Below are 19,842 nucleotides of genomic sequence, written 5' to 3' on the forward strand. Positions count from 1 at the left end.
TTGAACAGGACTGGGCCCAGTACTGACCCCTGAGGGACACCACTTGTTACTGACTTCCAAGTAGACTCTGCACCACTAACCACAACCCTCTGAGCTCTATCTGTCAGCCAGTTCTCAATCCACCTCACTATCCATTCATCTAACCCACACTTCCTAAGCTTGCCTGTGAGGATGATGTGGGAGACAGTGTCGAAAGCCCTGCCAAAGTCAAGGTAGACAACATCCACTGCCCTCTCCTCATCCACCCATCTAGTCACTTTGTCATAGAATGCTATCAGATTAGTCAGACATGACTTCCCTTTGGTGAATCCATGTTGACTACTTCTGATAATCTTCTTTTCATCCAGGTGCTTTGAGATGGTGCCCAGCACAAGCTGCTCCATCATCTTTCCAGGGATGGAGGTGAGGCTGACCGGCCTGTAGTTTCCCGGGTCATCCTTCTTGCCCTTTTTGAAGACTGGAGTGACATTGGCTATCCTCCACCTGGATCACCTGGGGTTTATTTCACGCTAGAGCTTGTCTGGTCCCATTAGTGATCAGAGTATGTTAGGTGTGTTCCTGCAGGGCATCATTCAGTTTGGTTTTGTCTGGTAGTAATCTGGATTCCGCACTCAGAGACTGCTCCAAGCTGTAGGAGGCCTTGCCACAGACACTCTCCGAAAAAGCCACTCAGAACTGTACCTCCTTAAATGTTCAGCGATTCCATTAGGCTTAGCATCTTTCTTAGCTGTGTAATGATATCAGCAATATCAGTTGGTAGTAGCAAATATAAAGCAAGCAGACACTCTAAACCAATGATATCATAGACTTAACAAATCAGAGAAATGAGCTTTCAGACAATAAGTTCTAGAAAACCTGCACGTTGCACACATTTTTCTGTCGAGTTGTTAATCACCAAAAGAATGTAATTTTAGCAGATAAACTGCTCACCTCAATAGCAAACAGAACGCCCAAAAAGTAAATTCTCATCTGTACATCTTCCAAAGTAAAAAACCAAGGTGGATTTAAATGAGGTAAAGATCAGGCAATCAATACTCGATTTTTTTTTTTTATCTGAAACTAGAACCTATGCACTGCAATGGCTCCTTAATTGGTTCAAAAAATGCTTACCACTCTTAATAAACAATGCTTGTACACACAGCACAGCCAAAATCATGCAAAATCCATTAGAGTAAGATATTAGCCTGGATCAATATTCAGTTAAAAATACATATTTTTCAGATCCAAAAATCTATACTTTTTAAAGCAATGTTAGATCAGCTACACTAAAATTCACACTGCTATTTTGCTTTCTTATATGTTAAACATACATTAGCATCTTTTTTAAAGTACAATATGAAGCCAGTCAGCTTTGGTTTCTCAATAAAACGTACTCTTCACTTCTACCTAAAAGTAACACTAGGTGTGAAATAACCTCAGATAGGCCAGACTTTAACAGATCCTTTGCTCTAAGGACTCAGATAGTCTAAGCATATGAGAGCGAAAAGGGAGTTACAAACTGCAAAGAAAAAGTTCAAATTTGTTCCACAGTCAAAAATCCCACCTATTAAATCATAACGACATTTCTTGTTTCAAGTTGTGCCCGTTCAGTTGTGTCATGCTAGTCACTGTGTTCCTGGTATTGCTTTTCAGGGAACTCATTTGAATGGCGGAAGAGTTGCGCAAGTAGCTGGCAGATCTCCCTGGCCGAGCTTTCCTCCTGCAGCAAAGCTGGTTGTTGAAATGTCTTCTAAAACTCTCACTGAGAAAATACAGTGCAAATGGGTTGACACAAGAGTTGCAGAAGCTTAGCACTCGGGCCACTAAGGTAACAACCATATGTCCCGTCGATGGATCAATCTCATTGTAATTAAAAGATCGGTACATGTATAGCACGTGGTTCGGAAACCAGCAGATAGCAAAGAAGCCAACGAAGACTAGAACAATTTTTGCCAGACGTTTCCGAGTTTCCATCTGAAAAGATGAAGAGAACACAAATGAACAACGACAAATAGAACTACTCCACATGACAGACTTAATTAAAACATGTAGCATGTTGCTTTATATTAACTTTAACAACTGTCATAAGTAAGGCCAGTAAAAATGCTTCCTTCAGGGGCTGAATTACATTTTCTATATCTCATTTACTTCCCTTTCCCGCTTTCCCTTAACTTTCAGTGAAAGATCCTCGCTGTTTGCAGTTACAGAAGGCTGCTCTTTCTATATGATATATGCAGCAAGAGTGATTCATGACCCAAGTAAACATTGACTTTTAGCCTGAAAGCACACACTAAAGGATGCTGCGAAACATAACCTTTTCTGATGAGATCTCCTCAGTGCTTGGCTTGAAAGTTAGCTTTAGTTAGAAAGCTATTTAGAAACCATTGGCTTTGAAATATAGAGACATTTTGAGTGAAAGGCAGAGACATTGCTAAGGGTGTTAGCCATACAATGGTACTTACATCCCATTATTTTGCCTGAAATGCCTCAGCTTGCACTTCTCTCCTAGACAAACCACCAAAACTGCATTGCAAAGTCTGCAGAACCTTAATTCTAGGGTAAGGTAACAGATTCAGTTAATCTTTAACAATGACATGAAAGATGTACCTTAATTGCAGTGCTAAAGTATAATTGGATTACAATGCAGATATTGACGGTGGCTGAAAAGTTGACAGGAAATGAACCTACACAGTGGCTCCAAAGTGAGAGAGGGAGAGAAACCGGCCAGATAGAAGGCACCAAAAGGGAGGCAGAAACTTTCTATATTTTCATCCAAAAAGATTTATTATGTATCTCAAGTACCAAAGTTTTGCAGAGACAGGAAAGTTTTCTGGCTTTGCTCAATTTTCTATCAATTTTAACCTGAAAAATTCAAGTGGATTTATTCTAACAGGGTTTCGAAATCTGTGAAATAAATCTGTAGGTAATTTTCTTGGTTCCATCTAAACCAAAACCAGTGGGGAATTCACAAAAGGTGGGAAAACTCTACCATTCCAATTTGGTAGGATTTGCACTCAGACAGATTGCAAAGGCAGACTAAAAGGTACAGAGGTGTAGGGTGAATATTACACTTTTGTGCTATGGCCTAAAGAAACATGGGTTGATAGCAATAGTCTGAATTTACTTCCTCTTGCTGGGAGACATGTAAGTACACTGGAATTTTCTATTCTTCTGAGCCTCATAGATTGACAAAAAGAAAAAAAAAAGCCCTAAGTAGAATGAAAAAATATGTTCTTACTTTGAAAATACATGTGGGTTCAGAAATGTGATATAAATTAAATATTGTTTCCATCCTGAGGGTTCAGCCAAAAGGCTCTCTATATTTCACAGGAAAATAACATAATACATGAAGTGCTAATACGTATGCATTTTTGAGAAGAAACAGGCTAGAGTAGAAATGAAATGCTGAGCAAAAAGGACATGAGGGAATGTGGTCTTTCTTTCTAAAAGAAAATGTACATGCTATACATGCAAGGAGATTTCAGTGAGGATAAAATATTGGCAGAGAAAAGCCTTCCAAATTGTCTTAACGGGCATAAGCATTTTTCTTTATCAATACTAATGCGTTTGTAAAGTAATTCAGGCACTTTCACTGCAAAAGCTGTTGTTTGTATATATAAATGTCCCTGCTAACGAACAGCCCTGTTGCTACCTTACTGCTTCCTGTCCAGCATTTTAAAATGCTTTGTCATAAAGGTATACAGAACCTATATCAAAAGTTTTATAGCATCTATAATAGAACAGCTATTAGAAAAGTGCAAGTTCATGATTGTATCCGAGAAAGATCTACTGATAAAGCCAAAAAAGAATCAGTTCGTGCTGTGTGTTCATATTTTCAGCACTCCTTGGTCTGACAAGAACCTTAGATCACCTAAGAAAAAATTTCCCCACCTATGTCAGTTTTTTCATTTCCAAGCACAAATAAAACAGGGAGAATTCTCAAAAAGTTCATGTAAGATTTCTTCCCAAACTGGTTGCCTATAGAGATAAGAGACAGATCATTAACTGCAAAAACATTGTTCCTCAGTAAGAACACAAATAATGGTTACAGTAACAACACATAAAAACACATATACCAGTCCCATCTCTTGTTAGAAATATGCATTGATGGCATTGAATTCATATTTTTCCTTGGTCATATTCATTTAAGCACTGGGCTTAATACTGAGTAATTTTCAGATAATCCTTGGTTTAGTTCATGAATGTGGAAACTAAAGTAATCCTCTACAAAGTCCAACGATGTGGATGTTATAGTTCCTGTCCTTTCATTTATAAGTGTATACAGCCCACAAATCTTTCACCAGGATGTAAAAAGCAAATTGCTTACCTGTCTTTTGGAATGCTCACTGTATTCTCCAGGGATGTTATGAGCACTTTTTATTAAACTCTTTGCAATATGATAGTAGTAGATACTAATAATGGCAAGAGGGACAAGAAAATACACAAGGAAAATCAGCACAGAATGGATCTTTGGGTGCATGTCGTCCGTCATGGGGTATGGTATGCATGCTGTGAAAGTGGCGTTATCTGTGTCATTGATGTGCGCCAGTTCGGAGAACACTGCTTCGGGAACTGCTAGGAGCATGGAGATTACCCAGATGGCAATGGCTTTAACACATGTCCACAGCACTGCACTGGAGGTCTGGATGTCCATGGGATTTACAATTGCTTTGTACCTGAAACCGACCAAAACACAGATGTAAATTAAAAGGTATCTTCAAATTCAACATCTGATTCATAAGACCACTTCATACCTTTGATTAAAATAGTCAAATGTTGTCCTTATTTGAAATGTCAATGGGTTTGTAGTCTTTCTTAAATTTGCATTTGCTAAATCTCTAGATTCATCTGCGTATATACCCACCAGAGGCGGCAAAAGGAGCCCTGGATACAACCTGTGGCTGTGGGTGCCTATTCTGTGCCAGCCTGGTGAAAGCACGGAAGCAGCCGTGACTCCCCTCTTTCTTTCCCCAAATCCTCCCAGCAAACCCACAGACAGACATTCTACCTCCATACTTCCACCTCACTCTCATACCAGCGCACGCACGTTAGAGTTTGTTTTCTTCCTAGGCTCCTACAGCCCAGGACTCCCTCCTGGCCACCACTAACCATCACTCCTGGCCACCACCACAGCTTTCCCACTCTCAGGCTCCACCAGCCCGCTGGGAGCGCAGGGTAATGACCAGCATCAACCACCTCTTGCCAGACCAGCAACAACCTCTGCTGTGGAGGCTCTTGCCTTTCCGCCCCAGCACCTTTCTGCATACAGATGTACTGTCCTGACTATAATGCCTGGAATATAAGCATCTTCATAAAGTCAGGCAGGAATGACTCCAAATGGCCTGTGCAGAAGTATTAAACTCTTCGAGAAAGTAAACATTTCCACATAAACAATTGGAGGCTGCTGTTCTACACCACGTTTTGGGAAACTGTCTCATAATATATGATAACATATAAACCTTTGCAGAATTGATTATTTCATAAGCATTACGATAAAAACAGGAAGTATTTCAGAGAATGGAAATATCACACTACAGCAAAGTAAAATAAATGACTAGAAGTAGACTCTGGTCAGGAATTCTTTTATTAAAAACAAATTGTTGCAGAAAGTGATACAAAGTGAAACTTACCACAAGAAAAAATCAGGTTTAGAAGGTAAATATACTTTGAGAAAAACATTTTAAGGATACCTTCAAGTTTTGCTTAGATTTTTAATTTATTTTCAGAACATTTCTTTTCAAAATGTATGTAAATTATAGAATCAGAATCAGTTAGATTGGAAAAAACCTTTAAGATCACCGAGTCCAACCATTAACCTAACACTACCAAGTCTGCCACTAAACCATGTCCCTAAGCACCACATGTTTTAATGTTTTTATTTAAAACTGAACATTGAACAAAACATTTCAGTTTGTCTAAGCTATGGTAATTTGGAAGGTTGCTTTATCTGATTTGGTTTTTTGCTTCTTCCATTTTTGGTTTCTAGTTTTTATTTGATTTGGGATGGGTGGGGTTTTTTTTGAAATTGCAGAAATTTTGAGAAATGAAAAAATGATTTTTCTTTAACATCTGAAGAAAAGTTTAACAGGAAGAAGGGAGTCAGGAGACATTCATACTCCACGTACATAACTTTATTCATGTTTAGGTCTTTCTAGTCAGCAGAGATGTACTTTCAAAGGGTGAATCAGGATTTAGGTGCATTAAATCACCCTCTGAGGTGCTATACAATGTTAGCTATACAATGAGCTTAGAGCAAGAAGAAATGTAACTTCGATGTCTCTACTTGGTGATAAAACTCCTTATCCATGTATGTAGCTACATATACATGCATATACAAATAAAAACGTGTACGGGTATGAACAGGCATCTAAATACATACCCAGGCTTAGATTATGGCTCAATATAATATCATTGCTGAAGGGAATGCTGAGAAATGGAGTTGTGATCCCAAATACCCTTTGTGGCTGATTTGCAGGTCCCAATAGGTACATCATAACCCCTCAAAACCTTGAGCAGATGTTTGAGGTACTGCAGATAAAAGCTATATCCCCATGAATCAAATTGTGAGTTTGCTGGAAACCAACAGTGGAAATGGCTATGCCATGAAAACATCTGGAGCAGAGCACTGTCTTGGTACCCAAGCAAACTTTTTCTTCAGAGAACATTTGAGTCAAAATGTGCCTTGGAGTCCTCTTTCTCAGGACTGTGATATATTGTCTTATCACTAAATAATTAAAAATAATAATGTTCATATCCTCTTTGAGTTCAAACAGAGGATTTTTACTGTATCTTCACCTTTATTATGCAGTAGAAAATTAAACTCAGTTAACTGTCTCTACTAATTTATGTTTACCATTTCTTCTAACACACAATGAGAAACTCCCTGGACACCAAAGTGTAAAGAAATCCTTTATACTGCCATGGGAAGGACAGAAGCTTCTGCACAAAGCATGAATTCTCCCCAGCACAAACTGTGACTTTGTTATTCAATAATTTGCTTCCTATTACTGTCTGCCTTGATTTCATTACATAAAGACAGACCTTCTATTTCATTTCAACAGAGGTGACGTCAAGTCCTTACATCTGCTCTTTTCTTTAAAATTTTGTATTGCTGGGGAAAAGCTGATTTTGGGGACTTTGTGGGGTGAGGGGAGGGCATTGGGTAAAAATTACATTTTGTTCTACAGATATTTTTTTTTCTCTGTTTTCCCATTTCAGTGTTTCAAAATATTTTGACCACATCCCTGTCACCCAAGATAGTGACTATGTCGCACACAATTCATTGGTTTAGTAGTACTTGCTCTGGGTAATATCTAAATGAAAGACCTTTTTGGAAGCTTTCACATTAGCAGAAAATGTGTCATGTGTTTGTGCCTTGGCATATATTGTTGTTTCAGCAAACAGTATGCTTTCCCCTGAGCTATGATTGACTCTGAGTTGGAAGGCATTGGAGCAGAGTGCCCCTTTTCACAAAAACAGTTGGGGTCAGCCCAAAAGACTTCTTTAATCCTGTCAAAATTCTACGTGCTACTTCAGCTGACTACAAGGTGGCACTCTTCTTCCCAGGACTCAGATCTGCACAGTACTCGGTGTTAACGGGATGAAAAGGCACTAAAAGCGCTCTACAAAATCTGTCATCTTGTTTACATCTCTGAAAAGATATAGAGTAGAAAGAGACAGGTTACAGATAAATCAAATGTAAACTGAGTGAAATTAGAAGTGTTCCCAAAATGAACACCCAGCCTCTTCCTTTACATAAAACCAGTGTAAGGCTAAAACATACGGCCAACCATTCAAAGTGTATATTTTCTATCAGTAAAACAACACTGGTAAATCAGAGTAAAGGGGCAAATTATTTAGTCAAATTACTAAGCAAAATCCATCTTTTCCTTTACTTCACTGATGAAAAAAGAAAATTATAGGTTGCCATGAAGATCAGGAAATAATTATAAATATGCATTTGGTTTTAATTAAACGCCTTCATGTAAATTCTGTCTTCCTACGTCCTCTATCATTATCACTGCTGACAAAGGCACCCCAACTCAGGAAACACTTTTATAATAAGTTTCCTTTCTTTGGAGCTGTGGTTTCTGCCAAAAGACACAAGAACAAAGTCACCCATTCCGCAGACATTGGGTTTGTTTGTATAGTGTATTTTCATTATAAAGCAGTCTTCTTCCTTCCAAACAACACCAAAAAAAATGGTGAAAGAAAGAATATCCTCTTCCTACACAGTTATAATATGTTGCTACCTTATAAACTCCGGTACAGCTTATCTAGTCCTCCCCATCTTTGTTTTCAAAGGCCTTTGTAAAGGTATTTCTCAGCTCCCAATTAGCATGGAAAGCTCTACTCCTGTTTCTGATGAATCTCCAATGCTCTTACCCTCACCCGCACTTGACTTCAAAAGAAGCTGCTTCAGAATTAGTCCTAAGCTGTCCCTCCATTGCAGTGCTACCTCTTTTTCTAGAGTACTTTGTTGTGATGCCCTTCAAAAACAAATTAAAAAGAAAAATCAAAACAATTAGCCAATACTTAAGCAGCCACTGGACTATGATTACAACCTACTATTCTAAGCAGAATTGCCCCAATATTTCCTTGCCCTTCTGTTTCTGTATCTTGTGTTGTCTCTACTTAAAAACCTTTCAGGTCAGGGACTTCTTTCTTGTTCCTGTTCATATAGCACCTACCACAAACAGGACCCTAATTTATCATCCAGTTTCCTATATGCCATCATAATGCAAATAAATAAATATAATAATGAATTGTCATAAAACAATCAAAGGCCTAATTTAGGCAGGGTACTTCCATACTACTTGATTTAATTTGCATTTTAACCCTGGAGCTGGAGGGGTTGTTATCATTTGCTTTATTACAAAGCTTCTGCTTTAAGGGATGTTACTGTGTCATAGTACTGCATTTCCTGCAAAGTAGAGTCATTTATTAAAACCATTTATATGCTAGCATTTGATTGTGTCATTGCATGAATATTTCAAACACAAAAAGACAGCATTTAGCCTCACAATATAAAAGGATCAAAACACAACTGAATAGGAAATATGGGTATATGGTCAATATTTGTTAAAAATACTAATATCCTGTCCAGGCGTAGTCCACTCCACTGAAGTGAAACAAAATTTTGAATGGGGCCAAATCCCTTTTCCTTGTATGGGTAGTTCTGTAGACTCGGTTCCAGTAATATCATTAAGAGGAGAACAATTTGTCTAGCAGAGAACATTTGATGTCCAGTGCTGCAGGAACTTCTTTCACAACACACAAATAGTCTGAGATTTGCATTTATTCTATTTTATTCTTTTAAACTCTTGCAATTTAATGTATATTTCTTCTTTTTTTTATATAGTTAGTCACAAGATTTTTGTTCTGTGCTTATGCAGAAAACTGCATTCACCGGGAATGAGCATCTCAGAGGTCTGATAGCTGAATATAATGATCGGTATTTGGAATTAAGAGTATCAGACCATGTGTAAACACAATTAAACTGAATGTCAATATCATGTGTTCTGTGTTTCTCAGGGGGAAAATCCTAAGATTTTCCTAAGTGGAAAAAATTTTTCATTCTATATGCTCTGTTGAGCCAAAAACTATCACTAAAGCTTCAACAAAAAAGTCCAATTTAGTCTTTGGGATGATGATTTCTCCACCCTAAAAAGAATCAAAGCAAAATTTTCCTAGGACAGTTTGTTTGTTTGGGGTTTTTTTCAAAGGAAATATATTACCTGTCCTGTCTACCCAGCGTTTCAGAGAAAAAATTTTCTTTTTCCTTTTAATTTTTTCTTCTCTTGCTACTTCTTCCTCTTGCTGTTCACCTCACATTGGTTAACTCTATTTCTTACAAGCTAGTACAAATCTTGCAGTGGTAACTCACTGCCTGCAATCTGGTGTTTTAGTTCTACTTGCCTAAGCCCATTTACTTATAACTGCACTAGTTAAAAGTACCATCATTAATTTGTTCAATTCTCCTCTCGAGAGCAATAATACTAAATTGTTTCACTGACTATTATTCAGAAGCATTCATTTATGTCAGTATTCCCAGTAGATTTATATTTAAATTGGATGCCAAGTCATTGATGAACATTTTTTTACATATTTTAAAACAAACAAATATCTCTGTACTGTTGCAGTTTCTGTAAGTTTCTACTGTGAAAATGGAGAGGAGAGGAGAGGAGTGATGGGGAAGGGGAGGGAGACCAGGAGCTAAATCTAACAAAAAGCTACATGTATATTAGCAAACTAAACAGTGCCAGAATCTATTCTTCAATGTGGAGGCCAGGTAGCATTGACTGGACACCTATGACCATCCCATTAAACTCTTTAACCTCCCACTAAGAGACCACCACATCAAAACAAAATAGGTAGTTTACACTTCTGTTGGTAATGGCCCTTGGGCTTGCGTTTAATGCTGAATCATGCCTAGAAATTGTTTAGGAGAATATTGATTGACTCAGGTCAAAACCACACCATGGGCTGCTCTAATAACAGTTTGACAAGTGGTTGACTTCCAGTGCTCAGGCCTATGTTTTGGCAATGCTGAATACATTTTTGTGCATATATATATAAAAAAAATATACCACATATATATGTGTATACGAATATATGTGCATAGCAGAAGCCACACACTTTCAGATGACTGGTCCCACGCACGCCACCCATAAGCCTCATGCAACCCCTGGCCTATCCCAGTCCACTGCGCCTCTTCTTTCTTGACTTTTAAATTATTCAAGTAGCTGTATTTCCCCTGCTGTGTATGCCTGGAGCTCCCCTGAGCAGACCTATTCAGTTTGTGACTGAGCTTTGTTAGGATCCTGAAACTAAGCACAGCAAAACTGAGGAGTCTGATCTCAGATTTGTGTTTAAGTAATGGCTGGAGTGCACTGGAGTCATTAGCCTTCACAAAACAGCTGTGGCAAAAGCAGCTCTGGTATCTGCCTCTCCAAGACCAAAACGGAGCATTCATTCAGCCAGGGTGTCCGGGAGTCACTGCCAAGGTCTGCTAGACAGTGGCTTAAAATTAACATTTCATCGATGAAGAGAGAACCTTATTCTTACCAGGCTGCATCGTCCAAACCCCCGGATATAGCATTTCCCACAGGGAAGTACAAAGCAGCTCAGCATGTGTATTCACTTTGCTTTTATTGCCTCTCTGGAGCATTTACCTCATTCCAACACCAATTTGGAATTCCGGATTTTGGATTCTGCTCAGGAGGGGTGGACAGGAGGAGGGGAAAGTCAACACCTAGGTTAGAGGGTAGGCATTGCAATATGTAGCCTAGACAAGCCTATGTACTCTTTGGCTTTGTCCCCTAGTGCTCTGCTCTCCATTTAGTCATATTACTTCTTCCTCACTGTAACCCTTTTGTAAGAAAAAATCTTAAAAAAACACACCTAACCTAGTCTTATTCTTTCAGAGTTTATATTGTGAATTTTGAAGGGCCAAAAGAGTTTGAGGAAACAGAAACATTTCCCCAAATGGGCTTGATCCAAATCCCATTGATACCCTCGCCTTTAGACTGATGAGACAGAAATGCAGCTTATCTGTATATCCACCACATATTCACTGCATGTCTCCCAGCAATGATATCTGTACATATTTGAATGAAGATCTCATAAAATCATCAATGCTGGAGCAGAAGGTCAATAAAAATACCAGTTACAGAAACTAATTGTGTGGAAGCAGAAATCCCGAGTGCAAAATATGGTCAGTGCCAGTTTCCTTTTATAAAATTGTTACTGTTACAAAATCATTCCTCCCATTTCCTTTATGAATTCAGTAATAGTCCATGCCATGGCAGACAACATAGCTATTGAGAAGAACACTACATAGTCAGATGATTTTCAGAAATGTTACAAGCCAGGATGAATGAAATAACCAAACCTCTATTAATGTATCTGGAACAGACTTAGATTTTACCATTTGAGAATCTAGACACAAAATCTCTAATTTCTAAATTCAAAAAGCTGCAACTCATTTATTTGGTCCAGTATTATCATCTAGAAGGCTTCACTCTGTCACTGTTAAACTTGTTTCCCATTCAATTTCATTTGCAACTTCTGTTACAATTTTGCATTTAAATCAATGTAGATGGAAAAAAACAAGTACACACTATGGGGAAAAAAAAAAAAAGAACATTAAAAAATCACACAGGAAAAAATTAATATAGCAATCCTTAAACTAACAACAATCAAACAAACTTGGAGCCAAAGCACAAACATGCACATTCTGTGTGAATTAATTGAATTAATTCTGTGTGAATTAATTAATAAAACATTCTGTGAAAATTAATTGGAAAAAATTAAACAATATTTGGTATATTCATGTGAATGACAACAGAGAATTGTGTGAGGTAGAATTATATCAGAATAATCAGTTTCTTTCATATTCATACAATTTTATTTGTACATATGCTCAAACAAAGCTGGAAATACACAATTAACCCTAAACGCGTGTCCCAGTTCTGGCAGGGATAGGCTTAATTTTCACAAGGAGCTGGGATGGGACACAGCCTGGTTGGCTGACCGAAACTAGCCAAAGGGGTATCCCATACTATGTGACACCATGCTCAGTATACGGCCAGGGCTGGGGCAGGAGGGGGTGGGAATCACCACTGTGGAGCCCGCTGGGCTTCAGGTTGCGGCGGGTGAGTGGTAGTACATTAATCATGTTTTGTATATTCCTCTATCAGTATTATTGTTGTTGTTTTCCTCTTTCCTTTGCTGTTCTGTTAAACTGCCTTTATCTCAACCCATGAGTTTTGCCTTTTCTTCTGATCCTCCCTCCATCCCGCTGCTGTGGGGGGAGCAAGCGAGCGACCATGTTGTTCTTTGTTGCTGGCTGGGGCTAAACCATGACAATGTGGCAGAACTAATTACGCCAAGTTCTTATGGATTGTTTACATCTTGGTTATTTTCCCTGACATTTGACAAGTTGTGTCAAGTTAATTCCAAAATACGCTTCTCTTCAATGAACACCAAAGTAGGTTTCCTCTTACCTTCCACAAATGTCATGAACTTGTAAGAACTTTGCTATCTGTGATTACAATGTCAAATTGGGCTGAATCTCAGCATGGATTTAGAAGTTAATAGTGGAGGCACACAGGGATTGTGACTGCATATGCCTTGTTTCATTAGTACATATAAAAAACACAAAAAGAGTTTAGGACTGGAGAAGAGAAGAACCAGGGAGACCTTATTGTGGCTTTCCAGTACCTAAAGGGGGCCTACAGGAGAGCTGGGGAAGGACTTTTTACAAGGACATGTAGTGATAGGATGAGGGGGAATGGCTTCAAACTGGAAGGTGCATATAGATTGGATATCAGGAAGAAATTTTTCACTTTGAGGGTGGTGAGGCAGTGGAACAGGTAGCCCAGAGAAGCTGAGGAAGCTCCATCCCTGGAGGTGTTTAAGGCCAGGTTGGATGGGGCTTTGAGCAACCTGATCTAGTGGGAGGTGTCCCTGCCCATGGCAGGGGGGTTGGAACTCGATGATCTTCAAGGTCTCTTCCAACCTAAACCATTCTATGATTCTATGACTAGGAATATATAGTCTGGAAGAATGGTCCTGCAGCAAAACCTGTATGAGAAATACAACAGTTCTTCTATAACTAAATTATGTAAAATCAGGATTCAGTGAAATTGTCCCTTTTGAGAAGGATGTTTGAGAGATCCATCACTCTGCATATATACTAAAGATATTTATTACTGTCTAACAAATTTATCATCACAGAAAACACATGAAATCTCCTCCCCAGAGAGAGCATTGGTAGCACATATTTGATCTTTGACATTATTTCTGAGGACCTGCTGAAAGCAGACGTGAGGTTTCCGAGAGTCCGATTTGGATAAACTCATTGCAATGTAGTATATAAGGGAACTGTGTACCATGTTATGGGGATAGACAAACAAAATAAACATATGAAGATTTACGTTCAGGCCTGCTTGGTAGGAATTCAGCTGTATCTGCTGCTGAGCAGCTGTTTTGTCTGCCACAGGCACAGGCTTTTAGTGAACTGATCAAAGAAACAGGAAACAGGAGAAATGGTTTCATAACAGTTTCTCAGGGTTTAGGTCACAACCTACGAAAGGCTATCAGACACCCGCATTTGCATAAATCAAAGCAAAGTTGGCTGCTGCCAGCACGACACAGGCATGGCATCGACCACTGGCTAGGATAAGCACCACAGCCACTTCTCGCTTTGCCAGCCTCAGGACTAAGCTGTTTCGCTAGGAGTTGACGAGCACACACAGGACACATGCACAAAGGCAAGAATTTAACAAATGCATGTGTCTTTATGAAGCTTGAGAACAATTTGCCTAACTTGGGAGTAAAATGTTATTTGCTGAGAAATCATTTTCAGCTGTGTAAAGACGGCCACAAGAGAAACTTCTCCACCAGCTGATTTGAATTGCTGGACTTGGGAAAACTTACCCTAAAATAGGTAGTTCCTTAATGTACTCCTAACATAAAATTCCTCCTGCATTGTTGTGTGGGGGTTTTTTCCTACCTGTTTTTTAATTTCTGGAATACTTTCCATCATATTCCTTTTAGCTGTAGGGAATGGCTACAAACAAACTAGAACATTTTGGTATGGGGAAAGGTCAGGACAGGATTCACTGTTTAACTTGACAAAAAGGATTGCTCCTGACTAAATATGTCAGAGTTTCATCAAAGGTGTTCTGGCAAGCTTTATTTTGTTAGTCAAGTTTGCACATATAAATCAAAGGGTGAGCTGAAAAAATATGAGAGACAAAGCTTGCCCAATCTCTCAGATTTCCTTTACTTTGTCTATTATCGCATAATTATAACCACATTGCTACAGCCTACAGTGAGAAAAACATCTGGACCACCATTTTTCTTAATGTACTTCAGTAAGTTATGCATTCAATATATTTACCTCAAGTGTTAGGGTTTCTAAGACATAAATTTAGAGATTTCATAGTTTTACTGGTTCCATACAATTTTGTTTTCCCATCTACTATATACAGTCAAGGCATTGTTTTCCTCTTATACATGTAGTCTTTCATTTTACCTTTGATTATTTTTCTTTCTTCTCTGGTTAATTATAGGTAATTTTCAGGATGTCATTTAATACTACTTTCCTTGTCAAGATTCTTTTGTCCCTGAATGTCAGCTATTAGAGTTAGAAAGGAAATCATGTCCGTTTCCATGCTTCACCCGCTCTATTACATGTAACAAGAAATGAGGACTCAGAGGTCTCCAATCACTGCATTTCAGCCTGAATCAGCACCTGACATAACAAAAGAAGCAGCTTTAAATAAATTCTGAAGAAGAGTAAATATGAATTTTCTATTAAGGGTGATTTTACCAATGAAAAATTCTAAAGTAGTTACTAGGGTACCTTTTCACACTTTTGAATGTCTTCAAAACATTTCCTGACTCCCCCAAAAAGTAGGAGACAGTAGACATGCAAACTGAGCCAGAAGGGGTTATGTTATCAGTTGTAGTCAGAAGTCAGCACATAGATATTAAATTTGCACAAAATGTTTTTGAGTCTTTTTACACTTTTAAAAATACAGATGCGATCTCGCAAAATCAAAGCAAATAAATAAATAAAACAAACAAAAAAGGATCAAATAGTTTACCTATGCAAATCTACAGAATACATTTTAAGCACAGTATTTAGTTATGTAAGTATGAATTTAGATTTTCAAACTCTTTTCTTATTAAGAGATAGGAAAAGACTCATGACACTAACGAAAAATAACTTTTTTACCTGGTTAATCAAGTATTTGTCTCATCAATGGTGTCTTTCTGTCGCTTTTTTTTAGGAAGTATACAAAGAAGATGCTATTTCAATTGCAGTAGGGCCAGTTGCTCCACTGTTCAGCTTCACTGTCTTCATTAGAGTGCAACAGGGCTGTATGTGAGCTAACACATTTAAACCCTTCATTGGAAGGAAAATTCAATCTAGAAAAAGTAGCAAAATTAAATTTAATCCTATTTCTACAGATCACACAAAAATGAGGCATAAACAACAGCTAAAGAGAAAAGGAAAGACTATGTGAGACAAATCTAAAGCTGTCGTAAGGGGCTGCCATTTATTCCTTCAAGACCCCAGGTCTCTTGGTATTTTGTGGGTACAATTGCTCCTCATCAGCATACACAATAACGCAGTGATGGCCCAAGAGGCACACTGTAGCATCCGCTGCCCCCTGAGCTTCTCCAGCCACCTCTCCACAGGGTAGTTTATCCAGCCCTCTAGCTCTGAAAGGCATCTTGGAGACACCTTTCCGTAGTTGTGCTCCACTTCCTTATCCTAGATTCCTTCCCAGGCACAACATGGCAAGATCTCACTCTGAGAAGAGAGTGAGGACCCCCATGTGCCCAGTTAGCATTCTGAGCTAATTGCACGGCCCACCATGGAGGTAAATTGGAAAAACACTCCCTGGAGCAGTGAACAAGTTCATGGGATGGTTAATGTCAGGCATAGTTCAAGTCAGGTTCATCCCTGGCTTCTGTCCTTTTTGCAGTGAGGAGACCCTGGCATACCTTCTCTTCATATGTACCATGCTGCAGTCCCTCTGGCTACACTTCTCTCACCTCTTTGTTTTTACCCTCCCTATTCAAGACCACATCAAGTCCTGGGACTTTCTTATCAACACCCACGAGCCCTGGCCAAAACTGCAGTCCATGGCCCCTGGAGAAGCAAGCTCCACAGGGGACCCATTTTTAATTCCTTGTCTTGCCACACCTCTAGGAAGTGCACCCCTGGCCACCACGCACCAGATCTGTGGTCACTTTCAGGGTGTGCTGAGTGCTATTGGGGTGTTCTGCTCTATGGCTCCCGCAGTTCATTAGTTCCCTTTTTTGTTGTTGTTGTTTTGTTTTGTACATTTTTGTCCCGAAGCCCCCTTCCTTTTTTCATGTGTCATCCCCTGTAACTATTAAGTTTTTTCTTTCTGTAATCCACCTTCTGGTTTTTTTCTTGGTTTTCGGGTTTTTTTCTTAAACTAGAGAAGTATTAAGTTTTCTAGACGTGGTCTGGTTTCTCCACAATAGAGGAAAATCAATAGGAGCAGTGGCCATGAGAGGCAGGGGTGCTGTCCCTGCACGTCTCCTGCGTGGCAGTGAGAGGCAGCGGCTGGCTCAGCAGCCAGCTGCCTTCTGCACCCCACAGGACAGAGAGATCCCACCCTCCTCTGAAGCCAACACACTGCACAACCAATGACACCACTGCACCATCTCTGCTCCCACCATTCCCACCACTGAGCAGACCTCCCACCCCCCTCTGCCCCGAAATGTGTGGGGCTGCAGCAGGGCACCAGAGCCCACCCCTGGCAGCCAGACCCACGGGAGCTCAAGGGTGGGAAGGGCTGTGTGATGGGACCAGCTGCTATCCCTGGGATGGGGATGCGCAAATCTTGGGCAGATCTGCTGTGTGCTGCCAATTCCAATCTGCAAGTGTGCTCTAGGGAAGTCTGGGAAGCACTGTTACATATTACATATCATGTTTGTACACACACACAAAAAAAACCCCAAACAAAACAAAAAAACAAACCCCAAATAATCTCAGTACGAGATAATGAAGCTTCCAGATAGAAGGTGCACGTTTGTCACACTGAAAGCACTGGTGATGCTGAGAGGAACTTCTGTGACAAAAAGCCATATGAAACAAAGCAACTTTAGAAAAGATATCTATGCAACGACTACTATTTTTTCTTCCTTATAGCTTCAGTTTGTAAGTAACAATTGCTCAGAGTTTATTGCTTCTGTAGCCAGTGTTGTTAAATGTATCATATATATGTAACTTCCTATGCAGAATTTCCACATAAAAAATAAGTGCTAATTACACTGTGGAAACCAAGACAACCTCCTTTATCCTAATTCACGCAGGCACATTGTAAAGAACTGTAAATAAATATTTAGAATGTATTTATAAATATTTATAAATCTGTTCCTTAGTGTAATCAATGCCTGGAGTTCTATGCAGTCCTGTGGTAATAGGGACTAGAAAGCAGGAAAGGCTTTGATGATCATATATTAAAACATACTTTGAACGTTTTCTGTGAAAGAAGGGGTCACTGGGAAGACACTGTATACCAGACCAAAGATGTAGTGGATTAAAATGGAGCCTTTTTAGCAAAATCGCTGCTTCCACCCTGCTAACATCGCTTATCTGGAGCAATCACTGTCCCCAGCCAGGCCTTGCCTCCTCATCACCTCTGAGGTGCAGGATACCGCCACCAATTCTCATCTGCCAGCATAATTACACATACAGTTTTCCCAGAACTGAATCTAGCCAAGATGACAGATGTCAGGATCTGGCTACAAATTAGTGTGACAAAAACCTAACACTAGTGCCTCCCCTTTCGTTCAACACAAGTGTCGTACAAAAAAGTAGACCTAAGTCCAAGCCAAACTCCACTGAGAGTCCAGCCAGCTCCACTCAGAGGTGACTTGGGCCCCTAGGAGATAAGACTGATCTCTGAAGTCAGTGGGTGCTCTTCTGACTGAAAAAGAAATGGGTTTTGTTCTCAGTAGCTGAAAATATAACTACAGATGGTAAAGAAACAGAGTTGTTAAATTCTTAGTATAACCATTTCTAGTATTTGTATCTACTGTGGACTCCAAAATGCTGGAGGAATGTATTTATTATGAGTTTATGTGGTCACAGCACACCATCTGTAGCTGTCTTCTAGGATGTGTAATTCTAAATGCATTCAGAGTAAACAAATTCAGCATTATTACTTCTTGAATCTTTACTGATATTAAAAGAAGACTATAAAATTATATGGAAAAAGCAAACAATGAATGCTCCAAAGCTATATAAAAAGTAAATGAATGAATCCTTAAACATTAAACCACCAGCATTCCCCCACATTATATTTCACTAGAGATACTATCTCCTCTGCAGATAACTTCTTCCCTTTTCAAATAAGATACCACATTTATACTTTTAAAAGGTGGAAATAGAGCAGAAAGAAAACTGCAAGCTTTGCTTGGCTCTCCAAGGACAGCTTTACGTACTCTTTAACTGAGGTAATCAGGGAGTTACACGTATTCACTTTTAATCAGGGAGTTACAGGAGTTCACTTTAAAGTATGCTTTTCAAGCTCTTCAAAAATATAGTCCATTTTCATAGGTTAAAAAGTCTTTATACACAAGTATTTTAGGTCCTGATTCAAACACCACGGAAATTGATGGCCACTGAAGGCTACTCTCAGGTGGAATCAAATGATTTACTGAATTGGCTAAAAAAAAGAAATAAATTACAGTTATACTGTTTAAAAAAAAAGTTTTAAAGAAACATTATTGTAAGTGTGAAGATACGTTACTGAACTCAAGCCTTTACATGATGCACCAATGTAATGCATTTGTTTGGCTTAAAATACAACAAAAGAGAATGGGGCATTTCCTATGGAGAAGGAATTAAACATTTTAATTTCTGGCTAAAAAAAAAAAAAAAAAAAGTGCTTAGGCCAGGAAAGAAAGATGATTTCATTTAATTTGAAGTTGCCGATTGCACTGCAAGATTTTGTCTTTCGGAGCCCAAAGCCCGATCCAACAGCCACCCAGTTGCTATAAATCCCTTAAGTATCTATTTATATTCATTGGAAGGAAAAGCTTGGGGTCCAGCTGTTTCTTCCAGCTGTTTGTTTCTTCCTAATTTGACAAGTACTAGAGATGGCAGTGCTACTTTCTCATTTTTGGGGGGCATTTTTTTTTCTTCCTTTTCTATAAGTTCAGAAAAAGCCGAAACGAATAGTTTGACCCAAAAGTTTAAGACTGACAATTACAACAGAATAGTTTGGTGCCCCCGAATTCCCACAGGCTGAACTAGTTCTGGCAGCCACCTCTGGTAACCTGCTCTTCTACTGGGGCACAAAC

The 19,842-nt window shown here is 39.1% G+C and overlaps 1 protein-coding gene across 1 annotated transcript in view; it reads right to left on the reverse strand.

Annotated features, from left to right (window-relative positions):
- Positions 1–1,551: 1,551 nt before the first annotated feature.
- NMBR (neuromedin B receptor) overlaps positions 1,552–19,842 on the reverse strand; it is a 19,180-nt gene continuing 889 nt past the window's right edge. The window contains exons 2-3 of the mRNA XM_009882339.1: positions 4,307–4,655; positions 1,552–1,953 (exon numbers count right to left, since the gene is read on the reverse strand). Coding sequence (XP_009880641.1) covers positions 1,552–1,953; positions 4,307–4,655 — 751 coding nt within the window. The remainder of the gene's footprint in view (positions 1,954–4,306; positions 4,656–19,842) is intronic.

This window comes from Charadrius vociferus, unplaced genomic scaffold, assembly GCF_000708025.1.
Source record: "Charadrius vociferus isolate BGI_N301 unplaced genomic scaffold, ASM70802v2 scaffold13, whole genome shotgun sequence".
Lineage (NCBI taxonomy): Eukaryota > Metazoa > Chordata > Aves > Charadriiformes > Charadriidae > Charadrius > Charadrius vociferus.